Source organism: Hemicordylus capensis, chromosome 4 (genome assembly GCF_027244095.1).
Source record: "Hemicordylus capensis ecotype Gifberg chromosome 4, rHemCap1.1.pri, whole genome shotgun sequence".
NCBI classification, from domain to species: domain Eukaryota; kingdom Metazoa; phylum Chordata; class Lepidosauria; order Squamata; family Cordylidae; genus Hemicordylus; species Hemicordylus capensis.
The window spans coordinates 79907821-79927624 of NC_069660.1; the positions used below are offsets into that span (position 1 = coordinate 79907821).

The window sequence follows — 19804 nt, forward strand, 5'->3', positions numbered from 1 at the left end:
TTGTTTTTCTCCTGAACCCACCCAGGCCCAGTGCTCTTATGGATGCTTCGTGCAGGGTTTTCAACTGGAATACCTCACTCTTAATGGACTCCTCACACTGCTGCCCAGCCTGTTTCATCTGGTTTGTTGTGTGGGAGGCTTGTCTGTTGGCTCCCCTCACCACGTTTGCTCCTGTGCCCACAGGAGCTGTTCTGCCGCTCATTGGCTGATAGCGAGATGCGCAGTGCTCCCTATGAGTTCCCTGAAGATAGCCCCATTGAACAGCTGGAGGAGAGACGTCAGCGGCTGGAGCGGCAAATCAGCCAGGATGTGAAGTAAGTTGTTGATGCTGCTTGGCCTTCTCTTGACCCTCCTCTTGGCTCCTTTGGCACTCCCAAGGGTAGCAGGGAGCACTCTAGAGGAGCTGGAGAACAAAGATAACTAGATGAATAAGGACCCGTGGGAACTGGAAGAGATGGCAAGAAACCAAATTGGAATCTCTCTTTCTTTCGCTCTCTCTCTTTTTAGCCACAGTCTAGATTGGTGTAGCCCTCCTGACAGGTTTGAGGAAGGAGACATTAGACCTCTAGAGTTTTCTGTCACATTCCTGCTTTGCAATAATAGTAACAACTAGTGCAACAAATCAGCCAGAAACTGTGCACATATAGCTGCTTAGATGTATGTATGCCATTGGCATGGATGTGTGTATGTAGACATGTATGTGTGGCTGGCAGTTTTACACAATGCTTGTCCTGCACACAGTCTGTCTTGGATGCTCTGAGGTTATCACTGGTGAGACTGCCTGCTGCTAAGGCAGCGCTTAGCTAATAGCAAAGCAGAGGTGACATTTGGGTTTCCCCAACTCCATCTGTCCATAGTTGTTTGAACTCTTTTAAAGACCAGAACAGGAGAGACAATAGGGGAAGATCATGGCCTAGTTCAGATGTTGCAGCCAACCATGGTTTGACCCCATAAAATATGTTGCAGGTTTGTCTGCAATCTCCTTTCCTTGGGCACACTGAGTCCCTTCTCCACCTCCTGATGTGTGGTAATCTGCTTTGCAATGTTGTCTGAAGCAGAAATTGTGGGCTACTGCTAACTGTATGCCACCAAACCAGTATCAGAAACCCACTTCAGTCTTTGTTTTCTGATTTTTGGATTGGAGGTAAACTTTCTTCAATTACTAATCAAAGATGTTTGTACACTTGTTCACAAATGTGTGAATGACTGTACCTGTGTTCACTCTGAAAGTGAACCTGGGTACAGGCCCCTCAAATGCGTGGTACAGACAAGACATTTACTGCTGTTCCTGTATTCAATATAATGTGTGAATAGTTGTGCCTGTGTACACTGTACATTCGTCTGAGTGTTGAACATAGTGTGAATAGGGCTGTAGGTTATGACTTGTGGTTAACTCAATTTGCTTGATATGGATTTCATAGCAAAACTGTGATTATAGCAAAACCAGGAGATGAAAAAGGGAGTTGATGTGCATGAGGGGAGGAGGGAACATACAAGCCAGGAGCATGTTCCTGATGGCTAGACCATGGTGTACTCATGATGTTTGAATCTGACTTCTTGCATTTCTTATTCTGTTCTTAGACTGTAATAAAGATGATTTGATTTGACTCCTTGCATTGATTCTCTTTTGGATCCCATTGCCTGGTGAATATTGCTGTAAAGTGTCTGCCATTTCTGGTGTTGGTTTCTGCATTAACACTAGTGTTTTTCTTTTTCTCCTCCTTTCTTCCACCACTTCCTCGTCTGTCTCTCTCTGTCTTACCTATTTGTTCCTATCTTGGCCTTGGCCTCCACTTCCCATTTGTCCTCAGACTAGAACCTGACATTTTACTCAGAGCCAAACAGGACTTCCTGAAAATTGACAGTGCTGCTGACTTACAGTGAGTGCCCGGCATTAACTCTCTCTGCCCTTGACTCAGGGGTGGGCACGGGAGCACCCCTTGGGCTGAATCCTCATCCCATCCCTACCTTGGCAGACACAAAGTGAGTGACGCTCTTGCTAAGTTCTGTCCACCTGCATGTGGCACATCCCGCTCGCAATTGTACAGTGAATTAGTCACGAGGACTGCTCGGGGGGGGGAAATCACTAATCTGGAGTGCTTAAATGCATTGGGAGTACCCCAGACAGGCTGGAAGCAGGCCTAGAATTGGACATCATAATGTGAAGGTAGTAACTAACCATGGTGAATCTGCCCTTGGAAGGAATGATTGTCATTTAAGAATGAAAAAAACCTCTGGAAAAGGAAGTCTAAAGTAAGCCGCCATTTTGGAATGAGTGTATGTGGATCAGTTTGGCAAACATTCTGAGAAGGCACACTTGTAACTGAGAAGCTGGGAAGTTGTACTTTCTTAGCTTCCTGGTAACCAGACAAGCGTGCGTTTGATTCTTGTGCCCACAGAGTCCTGGCAACGATGTGTGGGGGAATTCCTCACTTTCCACTGCTGGTCATCTTCCCTTGGTCTTTTGCTCTGAGCTCCATTTCCCTCCTGTCTTTTTTTTTTATTTTTAATCCTTTTCATGGCAGGCATAGTGGATGGAGCCAACCTCTTGTCTCTGTGTTGATATTTCTTTTGTTTTTTTCTTCATTGTACATTGGCTGGCTGAGCAGCTTGGATCCTAGTAGGCCCAGAAGCTCAGCTCAGGCAGGATCCTTGTCATTGTCAGGTATTACTTGGAGACCAGCTCCTTCAGCATGGCCAGGCCTAGTCATTGCTTCAGGATCCCTGCTTCTGATTATGTACATCTTTACCACATTATTGATGACTGGTGTAGAAAGCGGATGCTGTACCCTCTCCTTCTGAGAGTTACTCAGTAGGACTCAAAGAGCCAATCTTCCTCCTAGGTGTGCTCTCTCTGGTGATGCCCATGGGCCTGCAGGGATCAGCTGCATCTGCTATTCCTCTCCCCCCATTTTCCATACGCAAGGCTCCTGCCACAAAGTGGGGGGCCCTGGAAGTCCCTGTGTTGCACGTGTTTGTGTGCAGTGCGTTCTGCTTTGATGTCTTCACGTGCCTGTTTGAAAAATGGACTCGTGTAGCAGGGCAGGAAGTGGGCAGTGCCCATTTTGTCGCTTCCTGTTGCTTCCTCATCTCTCCATTGTTTCTCTCTCTCTCTCTCTCCCCACCACAGATTATTTAAAGAGCAGAGTGAGGACCTGGTGGATCATTTCCCCAAAGAGCGAGATGTGCTTCTAGAGAGGGAGTTCCAGAGGGTCACCATTACTGGAGAAGAGACATGTGGGGTAAGACTGCCTGAAGCAGGAAGGGATGAAGATCTGGATTTATTCAGGAGCTGTCTTCCATTCTGCCCTTTCACTCAAAGATTCTGGAGCATGCTTTTCTGACATTGTGAATTTGCTTTATTTTCTTTTAAAGAAATAAATGTTAATGCTGCTAACATTCATTTTAAACATAATACTATGGAGCTGTCTTCCTTTATTTTAGACAAGTCAGTCTGGGCAAAGCCAACATTTAGTCTGTTTTTAAAACTGAGCGTTGGGGTCAAACCAGGCATGATGCAGGAGACAGGAACATAAGAATTTGACATCAGACCATTGGTCCATTTAGCTCAGTGACTGGCAGCAGTTCTCCAAGGTTTCAGGCAGGAGTCTTTCCCAGCCTTACCTGGAGATGTCAGGAATTGAACCTGGGACCTTCTGTGTGCAAAGAGATGCTCTACCATGAAGCTATGGCTCCATCCCCATCCCTCATCTGTGATTAAGAGCTGCCTTTTCATGTGGGGGAGGGAAAAGAAGAAGCCCCATATGGCTGCTCTGAATATTAGGAAAGTGGTTCTACGAAAGGTTAACACTAGTTCTCTGTTCTAAATTGTACCCTGCAACTGCATTTTATGTAGCTGCTTATGTTTTTCCCAGGTGACCTGGGAAAAACAGACAGATATCTGCATGATAGTATAGATGGCCCTTGTTATCTGTGGTTTCAACAACCGCAGTTTCGCGTATCTGTGGGCAGGTCCTAGAGACCCAATTTCTTTATCCTTGACATTAAAAATGGGCAAAATCCGCCTGTTTGTGGTTTTGAGTGGCCAGAAATGACCTAGAAATTATTTCCAATGTCATTTCCAGCCACCATTTTACAGCACAGAGCCATTTTGTGGCTCTTAAAATATGTATGTATGTATGTATGTATTAATAATCTCACCCATGATTTTTCACAAAAAAAAATCAGAGGATTTGGGTGTTGGGATGAGGGCATTGCTGGAGACCTAAAGAGCAAGGTACAGTACTTTTATTTTTTTATTTATGCCCCCCACTTCAGGGGTGTGTGTGTGCAGGAACTTAATCCCTGGATTCTCATAGGGGTAAGGTTTCATTATTCTTGGTTTCTGTATTCGCACTTATAGGTGAGAACGGGACCCCCGTGAAGAATGAGGGTCCCCTTTACATGTAATAGCAGCTTCAGGGGTCAGGATTTAGCTTGGAGAAATTGCACGGAGGGAAAGGATTCAGGCCCCCAGCACTATTTTCCTGATCTTTAAGCAGCTCTGCAGGACCACCAATTGCTTTTTTTAAAAAATGGGCTTGCCTTTTCTAACAGATCGTAATTTTTAAAATAAATGCCTGAGAAGTTCTTGGTTTCAGCTTGCTCTAAAAAATCTGTCCACCCCTCCGCCCCACCGCCCATTATTATTGTATACTGTATGGATTGCTGAAACATTGTTTGTAAATTGGCTCTTGATAAAAATCTTGTAGAACAGGATAAGTGAGGTCCTGTATTTTTCTGTATTTATACATTGAGTTTTTTCAGTATATTCTTTTGGCTGCTTTCTGAATTTTGAGCCCTGATCTGTAAAACTTGATTTGTATTTATTTAGCCACAGAATAATACTTGCAATGTATATACTTATTTATATTAACATTTATAAGCTCCTTTTCCTCCCAAAAGGCTGCCATCAAAGTGGCATCTGCCCAATAAAAAAGGTACAATAAAAGGAAATGACCAAATATAACAATGCAACTAAGTAATAAAATATTTGAGCAGTAGATGTGAGAAGACCAAGCAGCAACTTATAAAGCAAAACCACTCAGGGAAGAAGAATTAACTAATATTGGAGGCAAGCTTAAAATGTATGGTCCTCTTAAGGGAGTGTCGCAGCAAATACATCCTGACTCCACCTTTTATAGGTGTGGTACAATACTTGTTTTGTTTTAAATGTTGTTTCTGGTACTATAGGTGGGGGTGATATTCACTTATCTCCCCTGATGTCTCCTTTGCCTCCTGAAAATATGTCCCAGAGGGCCGCACAACCCACAGGGACATGTTTTTCAGAGGCATAGTGGGCATTGGAGTAAGAGAAGATAGGCGAAAATCATGCTGCCCCTCTGGCACCACCAATGCAGCATTAATCTGGATGTCAACCATTATTCTTACCTGCATACCATATATCTTAGCTTGCTGACCCCAGTAGTTCACTCATTCTTCTGTTTCGTAGTTTATGGAGCCTGCCCATAGCGGTGGCTTGAAGGAATGAAGCATCTCTAGTTCAAGCAGATAGCTTTTTTTCTGCCCTTTCTTCAGGTGCCCTTCACAGACCTGTTGGATGCTGCCAAGAGTGTGGTGAAGGCCTTGTTCATTCGGGAGAAGTACATGGGGCTGTCTCTGCAAAGCTACTGCAAGACCACAGCCCGCTTCCTACAGGACCTTTCAGAAAAGCCCTTGGCCCCAAGGATGTATGAGGAGATCCCTGAAACCCCTGTGGCTGCAGGTGAGGTCTGAATCTGGGTATGTATGAGAGAGCATATTCCTCGAACAGAGTATCCCAGAGGTAGCTAGGAAAAGGAAGATGAAGAGGGATTGATTATTTATTTATTTATTTATTTATTTATTCATTCGACTTCTATACCGCCCTTCGAAAAATGGCTCATGGCAGTTTACATAGAGAAATAATACATAAATAAGGTGGATCCCTGTCCTCTAAGGGTTCACAATCTAAAAGAAACATAAGATAGACACCAGCAACAGTCACTGGGGATGGATAGGGCCAGTTACTCTCCTGCTGCTAAATAAAGAGAATCACCACATTAAAAGGTGCCTCTTTGCCAAGTTAGCCGAGATAACTGCTAAGTGGTGCCTGGAGCTTTCCCAGACAGCAGGCTTTACCACAGGTTTTCTGAGAGGCTTTACTGTGAGTTTGAAGTTGCCCTAAAAAACCAACACAAAAAGTGGATTCTCCCCACCACCACCCCCGATACAGGCTATAAATCAGGTTACACTCTAATGTGACATGAAAAACCTGAATTGTGTGTGAAGTGCTCCCTGATAGCTCGCAGGGACTTCAGGGTAAATTTGGTCAAGATGTGAAAGCACATCTCCATTCCAGAGGAGATGTGAACTAAAAGCTGGGTATGAAAAACTTCCTCATTACTTAAATGGTGGCCAAGGCATTGGTAATGCATGAGTAAGTCCTGCATATCGGCTGGATGGAGAGAAAGCTGATGGCAGCCCCACACACTGCCCCGCACCCCATCCAATGGTAACCACATTAGTAAGTTGGTTGTTGTCTCTGGCTAGGAGTAAGCAAGACAAGGTTTCTGTAGGGGCTGATGGGATGTTGACTTGATCCATCATGTTATCTACCTTAGAACTGACTTCTTGCTTTGGTGTCTCATGTTTCTCCCGCTCTCACCAACTCTAATTAGCACAAAAAAAAATCTGAATGAGGGTATGTGGCATGGACTCTGGTTCTTGAGAATATGGTAATTGGGTAAAAGTACGACTTTGCATATGCTCTTCCCCATGTTGCAGATGCTCCAGTTCACCCACCATTTGCAATTCGGCATCCTTATGAGAAATGTGAACCTGAATCAATGCCGGGAGACCTTGGCTTCGGCCTCAAGATGGTCGGTGGAGTGGTTCATGTGTACACCAAACGGGACATCACTGACAAGTAAGGGAGAATGTCTTGGTGCTCTGGCAGTGCTTGGAGTCAGAGGAACTGGAGGAGGGCAGAGGTCATTCAGCAGAGTACATGCAAAGGCCGCATGTTTTCAAATATACTTCCTTAATACTGAGGGGTTAGTACCTGCTCTTCACTTTAAAAAGAAAGCTGAAGTTCTTGGGGATATGAGTTCTTTGCTGCCGATTGCAGAAGATTAATTGTTGCAATGACCAAAGCTGGTCTGCTATGAAATCCCCAATTCTGACAAGTCAAACATGAGATGCTGGTGCAGGGGCATAGCAAGGTTGAAGTGGGCCCTAGGATAAGAAGTGAAGATGGGGCCCCACTGCTGTATTCTCCCTCCACCTCTGTGTCTTTGATGAAGAACAATATGGACATGGCGAAGAGCAAAATGTTATTGGCAAGACTTTCTCTTGCTTGTATGCAAATAATATCACCATACTCCAGTCAGGAGCCAGTAGCTTGCTAATGAGTCAGGGAGGTGAGAGCAAAGAGTGGACTGTTTCCTAGCCAGTGGTGCCCTCGCCCCATAGGCTCAGAGACATTTGTCTGCCCGTGTTCAACTGTAGCTGTGCCCCTGTACTGGTGATTATTTGCCAACTTAATTCTGAAAATCAAAATTCTATTTCTAAAACTCCTTGTTTTGTTCTTTCTCTTGAGCTAAAACCATCTCTTACAACCCTTCCAGCCAGTTATCCTTTTTTCTGTGCTGTTGTTTGGGATGATACTGGTTTTACATCTGGTTTCCCATGGATAACTATTCATAAATGCATATCTGGGCACCGTCACTACTGCCTGATTTCTTTGTATGATGTCATTGTGCTGGTCTCTTTGGTGTCAACTTGCTCCTTCTCATTTGATTTATTGTCTCTTTAAAGGTCCACGGAACTGGACTTGCCTTACCCTGACCTGCAGGAGTTCGTTGCTGACATGAATGTCTTAATGGCTCTGATTATTAATGGTCCCATGTAAGTGAGGGAATTTTTCTACTTTGTATGTGTAAGAATCCTTTCTCAAATGGTAATTCTGATAAACATGGCCAGACTCCTATTCTGCCAGGGTGGATTATGCTTCTGGGATCACCTAATGGCACAGTGGGGAAATGACTTGACTAGCAAGCCAGAGGTTGCCAGTTCGAATCCCCACCGGTATGTTGCTCAGACTATGGGAAACAGCTGTATTGGGCAGCAGCAATATAGGAAGATGCTGAAAGGCATTATCTCATACTGCACGGGAGATGGCAGCTGTAAACCCTACCCCCTGTATTCTACCAAAGACAACCACAGGGCTCTGTGGTCGCCAGGATTTGACACCGACTCGATGGCACACTTTACCTTTACCTGTCAAGTTGAACTCATTGCTGTAGTAGGATTTTTTGGGCACTAGCATCAAGAACTTTTTAGAAAGGATGGGGCCATAGCTCAGTGGCAGAGCATCTGCTTTGCCTGCAGAAGGTGCCAGGTTCAGTCTCTGGCTTCTCCAGGTAGGTCTGGGAAGACTCCTGCTTGAATCCTAGGTGAAGCCGCTGCCAGTAAGTGCAGACAATACTGAGCTAGGTGGACCAAGGGTCTGACTCAATATAAGGCAACTCCTTATGTTCCTATGCAGTAAATACATGAACCAGTAGGTTTGTTTGCTACCTACCACAATAATCAAAAGTACTGAGAGACTCTACATTGACCATCAGATTCCAGGGATTGAGATGGCTTGTGCCTTTTGAACTTCTCTGCAGAATATGACTGATGCTTCTTAAAAAACAAAATGTCGAGCTAGATGGACCATTGTTCTGACCCAGCACTACTGTTTTATATGTCCTGATGTAATGAAATACTTAAAAAACACAGTCTGGTAATACCTTTTTATTAGGACCAACCAACATTACAAAAAGTTGCATGCAACTCTCTTGAGTTCTCTAGGGCTAAATGTTGTTGTTGTTGTTAATTATTATTATTAGTTATTAATATTAGTTATTCGATTTAAAATGTTAAAGTGGGGGCAGGGGTGGAAGTTGGGGGAGAAATATTGGGCTTGGTGTTACAGTCCCCAAGACTGAAACTTCTGTAACTTGTCATTCTCCTGTTCTGTCTTTGGAAATTGGCACTTAACTGTTCTCACCCATACATACTTCCTTAGAAAGGCAGGTGATTATTTGAGCAATGCATCGGACTAAACCAGCTGCAGGAGTAGATAGGGAGTTTAGGTTTTCTTGACTTTACATTGTTGGCCATTATGCCAAGAGAGGGTCTGATCAAAAGTGTGTGATGTTTAACCCGTTCCCTTTTTACATTTGGTCAGAAAATCCTTCTGCTACAGACGGCTGCAATACCTGAGTTCAAAGTTCCAGATGCATGTTCTACTTAATGAGATGAAAGAGTTGGCTGCCCAGAAGAGGGTGCCCCATCGTGACTTCTACAATATCCGAAAGGTATTGGCACTATGTTTGGCCACCTGAGGGTGCTGGGCATTTCAGTTAAATTAAAAAAATTGTATAAGATTAGAGAAAACTTTTGTGTGTTTAGTTGCCTCTGTGTGCCATGAATAGACACACATCTACAGATCTATACGTGCAAATTTATCATCTTATATAAAAGGAATAAATCTTACATACAAATTGTGCATCAAAGAAAGAGGCTACAAAAGGGGTCAACAATTCCCAGGTGCCAGCTTGTCATGGTGCCTGGAAGTTTAAAAATGGCACTTGAGCCAGGCAATGAACTGACATGAGCAAGCAGGAGTGAGCAAGCAAGGTAGGGGCAGATTGTTCCCTCCACTTCCTCTTTGTGTCTGTCTCGCTTAAGCAGGCAATAGACCAATGCAATGAGGAGGAGGAAGGAGCACCTTGCTCCCGCCTTGGTTGCTTCATCAGCACACTGGATACGACAGTCTATTGCCTTCCTGAGCCAAAAGGAGTGAGCAAGTGAGACCGTGTTCCCCACCCAACCCCAGTAGAGCAAAGGGCATTGCTGGGGGTGAGCAGTGACTCTGCCCCCTCATGGAGCAGAGGGCAGGCTGGCTCATAAATTTCTGCACTATTTCCTAGAGTCAAGGATAATCTGTTGAAACCTTAGCTACACATGCAACAAAAGATGGTCTCCAAAAGTTGAACAAATGGAGGGGTGGGGTGCCAAAAGCTCCCTGAGGAATATGTGCCTGCAGTTACCAGCATAGTTATGTTAGTGCCACAAGTAACTGGAATCTGGAAATATTGTAGAATGCACAGACATTACAGTCCTAACTGCCTGGCCTCTGTAATGCTGAGGGGGAAAGTGGCAGTTTGGGTGGAGACATGGGTCTCTCTCCCATGGTGCTAAATCCATAGGCAATCTGTTACAAAGTGTGTGTCTTTCTCTTGATTTTTGTGCCAGAGCTGCCTAGGTGGGCTAAGACTTGGCAAAGCTTCCTGCCCACTTGAGAATCTATCTCCCAGGCAACCAAGATGGAAAGAATCTTGTGTTGTGGAGTTCGAATAATAATAAGCATCGATATGGTGTTCTTTGAATGGTCAAATCACAACTGTTTCAACCGTCTTTACAAAAGTGCTGGCTATTCCCTTTAAAGCCTGAAACAGTTTGGTCCTTGGATATCTGAAGGACTGCTTGTCTCCCAAGGGTTTCTGCCTGCCCAACAAGGTCATTGGAGGGGCTCTGCTCCATGTGCCGACATTGAGGGAGGCTCAGCTGTCCTGCACGTGGGACAGGGCCGTCTCTGTTTATTGCCTCCAGGCTCTGGAATGCTGTCCCAGTGGGTGTCCATTGTCTGGGGTCTGTTTTTAAAAACAGCAGCAGCAGCAACTGAAAACGCTTGTATCTGTTCAATCGTTTACACCTTAGGGGGTTGCCAGTCTCTCCTTTCCAGTTCCTCTGTTTTGTGTTTATGGCTGTGTTTGGTGGTCTATTTTTATGTGTTTAAATTATTTTGATGTGATTTTATGGAATTTTCTTGTTTTAACTTCAGTAAACTGCCTTGGAATAACTTTATGAAAGGCAGTATTATATAAATAAACTTGTAAGATTGGCATGGTTATGGCCCTTACGCTACAAACCAAAGGGGTGGCAGTGGTTTAAGGATGAAATACAGTTTCTTGCTTTAAGCCAGCTAGTGAGTTCATGGCTGTGGTGAGATTTGAATTGGGGACTTCTTAGCTCTTGCTCTTAGTCACTATACCGGTCATCTCTTGAGCAGGTGGACACGCACATCCATGCATCATCCTGCATGAACCAGAAGCATCTGTTGCGCTTCATCAAACGGGCAATGAAGAAGCACCTAGAGGAAATTGTCCATGTGGAGAAGGGCAAGGAGCAAACCCTGAAGGAGGTCTTTGAGACCATGAACCTCACAGCCTATGACCTCAGTGTGGACACACTTGATATGCATGCGGTGAGTTGGATATCCTTGTGGAGAGTCTTGCCTTGGCAAAAACTATTGGAGGCTACTGACTTGTAGGAAGGGTTTCCCTTACTTGGGAATAAGGTGGATTGAATGGTGAGTTTTCGTTTTTGCCCAAAACATTGTCAGCCAGATGCTCGTTGCCTCCTTTTCTCCCCCATCATCTTCTCTCACATGGTGAATGACAGTTCCTGATTCTCTCTGTGTGTAACTTTATCACATCTCTAATATTTAAAGGTAAAATGTGCCATCAAGTCAATTTCGACTCCTGGCGCCCACAGAGCCCTGTGGTTTTCTTTGGTTGAATACAAGAGGGGTTTACCATTGTCTCCTCCCGCACAGTATGAGATGATGACTTTCAGCATCTTCCTATAGCATTGCTGCCCGATATAGTACCAACGGGGATTCAAACTGGCAGCCTTCTGCTTGTTAGTCAAGCATTTCCCCGCTGCACCACTTAAGGTGACCCTCTAATATTTATCTCTTGTATATTCTGCCCAATAGAAAGCTTGGCCTATACCTTGTTGATAAAGCGGGTGGTGCACCTTGTAGTGGCTTTTGTCCCAGAGGGGAGATGAAAGGAGAAGGTGCACACTAGAATGGCTGAGCAGTAACTTCTGGACCTCAAGAGTCCTGCCGCCTCCAGGTCAGACTCTGTGTCATGAGACCAAAGGAGTCTTGTGAAGGCCAGCTCTGATTGGGGTGTGTATAGACATGTTGGGGATGCTACATGAGAAGAATGTCTTTGGGGCCTAATTGGGATGATATTTGCCTTTGATAGGATCGTAACACCTTCCATCGCTTTGACAAGTTCAATGCCAAATACAACCCCATAGGAGAGTCTGTCCTGCGTGAGATTTTCATCAAGACGGACAATCAAGTCTCTGGGAAATACTTTGCCCATATCATCAAGGTGAGGATTGCTGGTCTCCTCGGGGTGTCCTTGGGAGCCTCTGCTTGCAGACAGTGTTGAATGAGCTACCCAGACTCCTATAAACCTACTTTTTTGTCTTTGCAAAACCAAAGCTTGGGAAGGGCATGATGAAGCGGGGAGGGGCATGCAAATTGGAATAGGTAATTGCTAGGGTCAGGGGGTTGGAGAGAGGGAACTGTGCAGAACACTTAAGCCTTACTGACTAAGCTTCCTCTAACTTCAGCCTTTACCATACTCTTCTTGCACATGCCCAAGCTGCCCCCTTCAGTCATGAAAAAGGGCTTGAAACGTGGATATGTGTTTGTCTTTGAAAAGAGCCTGTATTAGGCGCCATAATGGTCTACTGTTGGAGACACAGACACAAGTTCAAATCCTCACTGAGCTATGAAGCTTACTGGGTGTCCTTGGGTCATTCAGAATCTCTCAGCCTAACCTTCCTCACAGGATAGTTGTTAGGCTAAATTGGGTGGGGGATAATTATTCATGAGCCCTGCTGCCTATTAAGATTGCTAGGGGAAGTCTGGTTGCATTAGCACCAGCTTGTTTGTTGGCAACCTAAAACTGGGACTTTTCTAGGTTGCCCCAGGGCTCTGGAACATGCTCCCAAATGAAATCGGAACCTCCCCATCTCTGGCTGTGTTTAAGCAACTTTTGAAAACACACCTGTTTTATCAGGCTTTTAGTTTATGTGTTAAAGTTTTATTGAATGGTTATTTTAATTTGTTTTATATGATTTTTAGATTGTTGTTGGGTTTTAATTGTAAACTGCCCAGAGATTATGGCAGTATATAAATACTATAGACAGATGCATAAACAAACTAATTAAATAACCATGTATGCTGCCCGGAGCTTAGAGGAAAGTAGGAATGTAATAAATAATATCTATTGGAAACCTGCTTAGATAGTTGAGTAGTGAATGCAAGGGCTTGTAGCATATTCAGACATGTCTCTGACTTTCACTCACTATGTATTGTGCTACCTCAGGGCCTGGAGGACCTTGGGTCAGTCACCATCGATCAGCCTAATCTACCTCACAGGATGGTAGTTGTGAGGCTAAATTGGGCAGGGCCGGGGAGAACCATGTTGATCCTAAGAGGGAGAATGTGTCTGTGTATGTACAGGCCTGACAAGAACCCAAGTTGCAGGGTTCTCCTCACCCCTTCTTGTTTCCAGTAGGCTAGGAATAAATGACGACTCTGCCATGGGACAGAAGGCAGAGGGAGAACAATCACCTTGCGCAAGGGCTAAGGCTTTCTCAGGGCAAGTGGGAAGCCAAAGCAAAGATTTTCAGATGACTTGCATGCAAGGAAGATGTAAGGCATCTAGAGTTTCACCTTCGTCTAGTAACGAGTTTTAATTATGCAAGGGTGTGTGTGTATTTCTGTAGCCTAGGAGAGTGTTTGTTTTCTGAAGATACTTGTTGCTTCTGATTGACAAACTTTCTCTTTTTTTGCAGGAGGTGATGTCAGACCTGGAAGAGAGCAAGTATCAGAATGCAGAACTGCGGCTTTCCATCTACGGTCGAGCACGGGACGAGTGGGACAAGTTGGCCAAGTGGGCCGTGACACACAAGGTGCATTCCAACAACGTGCGCTGGCTGGTGCAGGTGCCTCGTCTGTTGTGAGTATCTGCTTCCTCATGCTATGGGAAGGGAAGCCAGCCTTTGAAAGGCCTGGCCCAGAAAGACCTTCTGCTTCGGTATACTGCCATGTTTGTCCCTAAATATACTTGATGACAATATCATATTGTAAGGATACCAAGGGGACCCTCCCATCACATTTGTATTGGAAGGGGATTTGCAAATACTAGTTGCCATGATGATGATTAATAAAGCTTTTTTAAGATTATAGCTTTTTACAGCTGCAGCCTCTCTTCAGAGCGGCAACATTGGAAAGGGGAGCAACAAGCTCCTTCAGGGAATATTATTTTATTAATAATATTATTATTTATTATTATTAAGATTAAGGTTTTCATAATATACTCTACTTCAAAAACAGAATCTATGGCAGCTTAAAAATTTGAGAATAAAAAATGAAGTCTAAAAAAGAAATCAAACAAGAGCGAGAAATATGTTTAACAGCGCGTTAAAACCATTGAGCCTCGGATTCATAAAAGCAGCAAGCAAGAAACAACACAATGGCTGGGTTCAGGCACAGTGCAAAATCTGCCCGTAAACCATGATTGGTTTGAAGCCAGCAAACCAGGATCTGAAATGATGGCATGAAGTTTGTTTGCAAACCACAGTTCATGCTGACTTTAGGTTTGCATTTTGTCTGAATTCACAACCATTGATATACCACACTTAAAACTACTGCTGTACTTCCAGAGGCTGCTGCAGTCTGGAGATGGGAGTGCACGTAGGAACTTACAAAGCTGAACCCTGAGCTGATGGACAATCAACAGGATCTGAACCCAAGACCTAATCTCGGTTCAATTTTATTTCACAACTCTGGTTTGAATAAGCCAGGCTTGCTCAGTCCAGATCCAATGAGTAATCCTGGCTTGTTTGTAACCAGAATAGGAAGTAGGATACTTTTGACTCTTGTGCAGGCAGGACAGGAAGAGAATGCATGCTCCTGAGTCTGAGCGATGTTTTGCAAATCTAGGGTATAATCCTGGCTGCATGTTACATCTGAATTGGCCCCATGTTTTCACTAAAGATCAAAAACCAGCTCATGTCAGGGCTAAATGGGCTCCCTAGAGAGGATGTTCCACAATAGAACAGGCCTGGTTCCTTGTGGCCATTTGTCGTATTCTGTCAGCAGGAAGACATGGAACCGGGCCTCCTGGGAAAGCACATAGGAAGCTGCCTTAGACCAAGTCAGACTAGCTCAGTATTGTCTACACAGACTGGCAGCGGCTTTGCCAAGGTTGCAGGCAAGAGTCTCTCTCAGCCCTCTCTTGGAGATGCCAGCGAGGGTACTTGGAACCTTCTGCATGCAAGCATGCATGTGTTCTTCCCAGAGTGGTCCCATCTCCTAAGGGGGATATTTTACAGAGCTCACACATGTAGTCTCCCATTCAAATGCAAATCAGGGCAGACTTTGCTTAGCAAAGGGGACAATTCATGCTTGCTCCCACCTCTTTATACTTAGCCCTATACTGTCAGAACATTGGTCTATCTAGCTCAGTATTGTCTACATTGACTGGCAGCAGCTTCTCCAAGGTTTCATGCAGGAGACTCTCCCAACCCTACCTGAGATGCCGGGGTGAACCTGGGACCTTCTGTGGACAAAGCGGATACTCTGCCACTGAACTACGGCCCCATTCCCACAGGGGGCATACATGGGTCGCCCATCCAGCCACTGACCACACCAAGGCCTGCTTAGCTTCAACAAGGCAGCTGTATTGTATACCCTTAGACCATGCTTTGAAACCCAAATGTGCTTGTTAATTTGATTGTGCGACAGAAAGAGAGTGTAGACCAGGGATTCTCAACGTGTGGGTCCCCAGATGTAATTGGACTTCAACTCCCATAATTCCCATCCAAAGGCCACTGGGGCTGGGGATTATGGGAGTTGAAGTCTAATAACATCTCGGGACCCACACGTTGAGAAACCCTGGTGTAGACTAATGCACATCATTTTCAAGGATGGCTACAGGCGCGTAACAACGATCGGGCAAGGGGAGACAGTTGTCTGGGGGCCCCACTGCCTGGAGGGGCACCCCAGAGGCACCTCATGTGACTCCCCATTGCCCCCTGCCCAGCCCCAAGGCCCCTCAGCCACTTGCCCTGTTCGCCGTCTCTCCTGCTTGTTCTGCTGGCCCGCAATGGAAGCAGCAGGCAAGCTGCAAAGAGCTCCTTTTCTCCCGCCTCTCAGCTGATCGGCGGGTGGGCGGGGCTTCCACGGAGGCCTCCGTGTAGGCCTCTGTGAAGCCTGAACTCGAGTAGGGCCCAAGCCAGCCAGGAAGGAGGAGGCAGCCAGAGTGTTCTCTGCAGCAGAAGACCCCTTGCTGCCCTGCTTAACCCAGACCAGCATTTGCCAGGTAGAGTGTGAACTCCTTTTTGTGGTTACCTTTCCCGCCCCCCCCCCCCGCCCCCATATAGGGATCTGCTTGCCATAGGGCTTGGATATGGGGGGGGGAGGGACCAAGAAGTCTCTGAATATTTATTTTGAAACAGCTTGGAAAATTTGCTGACTTAAAAAAAACTATCTAAAAAGTCCTATAAGTGGCTTGTTTCATGGCAGAAAATTGCAAAAACTTCTGGAACAGTATTTTATTAATTTTATTTATTCATTCATTCATTTATAAATGCACTTATGTTCAAGTTGTTTTGCAACCCAGAAGGTCTGAGTGAGAACTGTGAAGCATGTCTTGTGCTTTTATTTTATTTTTCTTGTGTGTGAACTGCTCCCCAATAACTTGCAGGGACTTCAGGGTAAATCTGGCCAACATGTGAATGCAGCACCTCTATTCCAGAGGAGATGTGTCTTAAAGGGCTTTAAAAGCCTCCTGTGAAAAGCCTCCTGCAATCAAACTTGACTGAATTTGTTCAGAATTCTGGGAAAACAAACATAGGTTCACCCTGCATGGTTGAAAGTCTCCTTTGCTAATCTGCAGCGAGGGGCCCATTTTAATAATTCATCTTTCTAGTGTGTTCTAGGCATTAAAAGTAATACAAATGTATAGTACTCAATGTATATCACTATATATTGTGACGTGTGTGTGTGTGTGTATTCAGTGAAATGTATTTGCAGGCAGCATACTTATTTTGGAATATCAGACTTAAATCCTTGGGGGCCTGGGGTGTGCGGAGGCCCTGGACTTTGAGTGGGGGGGCCCCATTTTAAAATCTTGTCTCTGGGCCCACTCCAACCTTGCTACGCCCCTGGATGGCTATAATATAGCAAGAGTCCCACACGAATATTGTATTTATGCTTACAGTACTAAAACAAAATTAGGAACTAATAACAAATGGAAGAAGTTGCACAATGATGGCATTAACTTAGATTTAGCACACTGGGTTAAAAAAAATAATGTAGTGGATGTTTACCAATTGCTCATTAAGCTTTGGTGTTGTCAGCTCTCCTTTTCCTCCAACTCAGATGGCTAGGGCAGGCAAGCTGAGCGATGGAATATAAAAAACAGTATTGGAGGGGAGAGATCTTGGGTTCAGAGGCTCACTATGCACATAAAGGAGGAAGTGGACCTTAAGATACCTGGGTCCTAAGCTGGTTAGGGCTTTAAAGGCAAGAACCAGCACTGCAGATTTGCTGGGCAATAGCTGCCCCCCACCACTCCAAAAAGATAAACTTGAAATCTTAAGACCAACCTATGGAATTGTTTATTCCTCAAATAACGTACTTTTTAAAGTGCAGGTGACTTTCCTTTTGAGTGTATGGACAGCCAGGGTTTGAAATCATGTTGATGCGAAACTCAGAGGACTGATAGCTTTCTCTTGATGGTCCTGTATATTTGGCAATGACTCTGCTTGTAATCCTTGCTTAGTAGGAAAGCACACTTGAAGCTTAGCTGCTCAGCTACACTATCAACACAGCTTGCAAGCCCTGCTGATAGGCTTGCATGTTCTAAGCTGAACACCTGTTCCACTTGTGGCTGGGGGAGGGAGTGTGCATACAAACTCCTAATAGGCTAGGAGAGAGCGGGAGAGAGCAGCAGTTTTCATGCACGGCTCAGGTGACAAAACAAAGAAAAGGGGGGCCCTGTGAATGGGTTTGAAGAACTAAAACCTACCAAGATCCTTAAAGTGCCCAGAGGGACAGTTTTCCACTCTAGAGAAAACAGAACTAGTTGGGGTTTCCTATGAATGGGAATTCAGTATGGAACTATCTATGGGAGGATGAAAATAATAGGCATCCGTGTAGTGGGCGATGGTGGTAATACTTGCCTGGTCCAGCATCCTGTTCTCACAGTGGCCAGCCAGAGACCTCTGGGAAGCCCACAAAGCAGGGCATGAAGCCCTGCTTCTTCCCTGCTCCTGTTCCCCAACAGGAAGAGGGGGATGCCAAGAGACAAGACATACTGCCATGCTTTAGTCCCAGCAATAAATTGCTCAGTCTCCTTTTTCCAGTATTTTAAGAGAAGCTGTTTGACCTCTGTACAAAACCTTCAATCTGAATGGAAATTCCCACCTATGCTCTCTCACAGAAAAGTTACAGCAACAGTTTAGTAACTTCCCACTTACTCTGGGTCATTAAGGAGAGAAACACTAAATGCCATATCACTTTGAATATTCTTCTAGATAGACGGGATAAAAATGTTTAAATACAATAAATAACATCATTTGGTTTATTGTCAAGGCTGTTTTTGGCCAGAACATATTTTGCACCAAGTTCTTAAACTGTTACATAATTGCACAAGTGTGTCTGGAGTTCTTGTCAGACCCTGAAAATTTAGATATTAATCTAAAAGTGGTATAAATCCTAGCTTGCTCTGTACTTTAATTCCAGTCAAGATACTAATGGTTCCTTTTTGCAAGAGATCAACAACTTTTCCTCCACACTTCTAGGTGTGCCGTTGAGTCGGTGTCGACTCCCAAATGATAAAACTGTTATGACAAATGTTGTTCAGATCCTCCAGCTCTTCTTTTGTTTCTGTTAGCTGTATTGTAATTCTATTAGCTGATCTCAGTGCGTATTCTAAATCTACTGTCTTGCAGCTGCTACCATGATATTTTCCTTTCCAAATCACAGCAGCAATCCAGATTAGCTCCTATAGGTAGCATCCAGTTACATGAATGGAACATTTCTGCTTGAGCAATTGGGAGGGCAGTTTTCACCAGATTCCTGTCTTCCCTGTGAAATCCCTGAAAATCCACTCTTGAAGGTCCCCCCAACCCTCAGGAACATATTTTTGGGGAGTGCAGGGGACTATAAAAGGAACAAGGAACTGGCAAAAATCTCGCCTCCCCCTCTCGTGTGAACAAAAGTGTTGTTACACAACATTTACTCTGGATGCTCTCTGATGTTTTTAAGTACTTTCTTTTCTACCAATAAGTTTGGTCCAACATTATCATCTTCATACTGAAGTTCTGGCTTGTTTAAGCCCACTTAGGGAGTTTATGGGAAGATCTTCCCAGTACATGGCTCGGAGCCATTATGAGACAAGACACTAGCTTTTAACCTGACCATATGGGAAGCCAGATATATGGAGTGCCTCACTTTGCCACTGCAAAAACAACAACAACAACAAAAAAAACCCTGTGTTGGAGTACAAGGAATGCAATCACCAAGGCACCTTGAGAACTGGGGGCAGGGAAGTTTTTCATGAAGCAGTGTGATCGCCTATATGTTTTAGGCCCCAGTGACTGTAAATCTGTGGTGCCTTCATGCAACTCTGTTTCTGATAGCGATGTGTACAAGACAAAGAAGCAACTGGCCAACTTCCAGGAGATGCTGGAGAACATTTTCCTACCCCTCTTTGAAGCGACTGTCCATCCTGCCAGCCACCCAGATCTGCACCTCTTCTTGGAGCATGTAAGTACTACTGCTAGGGCACATCTTGCAAAGCTTGCTAAGGATAGCTGGAGGGGTCACAACATTTGCAGCTGATTGAAAAGTGGCCATACTCAACCATTGTTATGTATGGTCTGGGTGCTTCAA

The 19804-nt window shown here is 44.7% G+C and overlaps 1 protein-coding gene across 7 annotated transcripts in view; it reads left to right on the forward strand.

Annotated features, from left to right (window-relative positions):
* AMPD2 (adenosine monophosphate deaminase 2) overlaps positions 1 to 19804 on the forward strand; it is a 69678-nt gene that overhangs the window by 34957 nt on the left and 14917 nt on the right. For 5 of the 7 annotated variants that reach the window (XM_053246732.1, XM_053246729.1, XM_053246735.1 and 2 more), the window contains exons 3-13: positions 184 to 314; positions 1812 to 1880; positions 3131 to 3242; positions 5539 to 5725; positions 6766 to 6907; positions 7798 to 7887; positions 9215 to 9344; positions 11099 to 11296; positions 12087 to 12218; positions 13696 to 13859; positions 19552 to 19678. In XM_053246732.1, the coding sequence (XP_053102707.1) occupies positions 184 to 314; positions 1812 to 1880; positions 3131 to 3242; positions 5539 to 5725; positions 6766 to 6907; positions 7798 to 7887; positions 9215 to 9344; positions 11099 to 11296; positions 12087 to 12218; positions 13696 to 13859; positions 19552 to 19678 (1482 nt within the window). The remainder of the gene's footprint in view (positions 1 to 183; positions 315 to 1811; positions 1881 to 3130; positions 3243 to 5538; positions 5726 to 6765; positions 6908 to 7797; positions 7888 to 9214; positions 9345 to 11098; positions 11297 to 12086; positions 12219 to 13695; positions 13860 to 19551; positions 19679 to 19804) is intronic. The other 2 variants (XM_053246730.1, XM_053246731.1) reach the window with 2 other exon arrangements.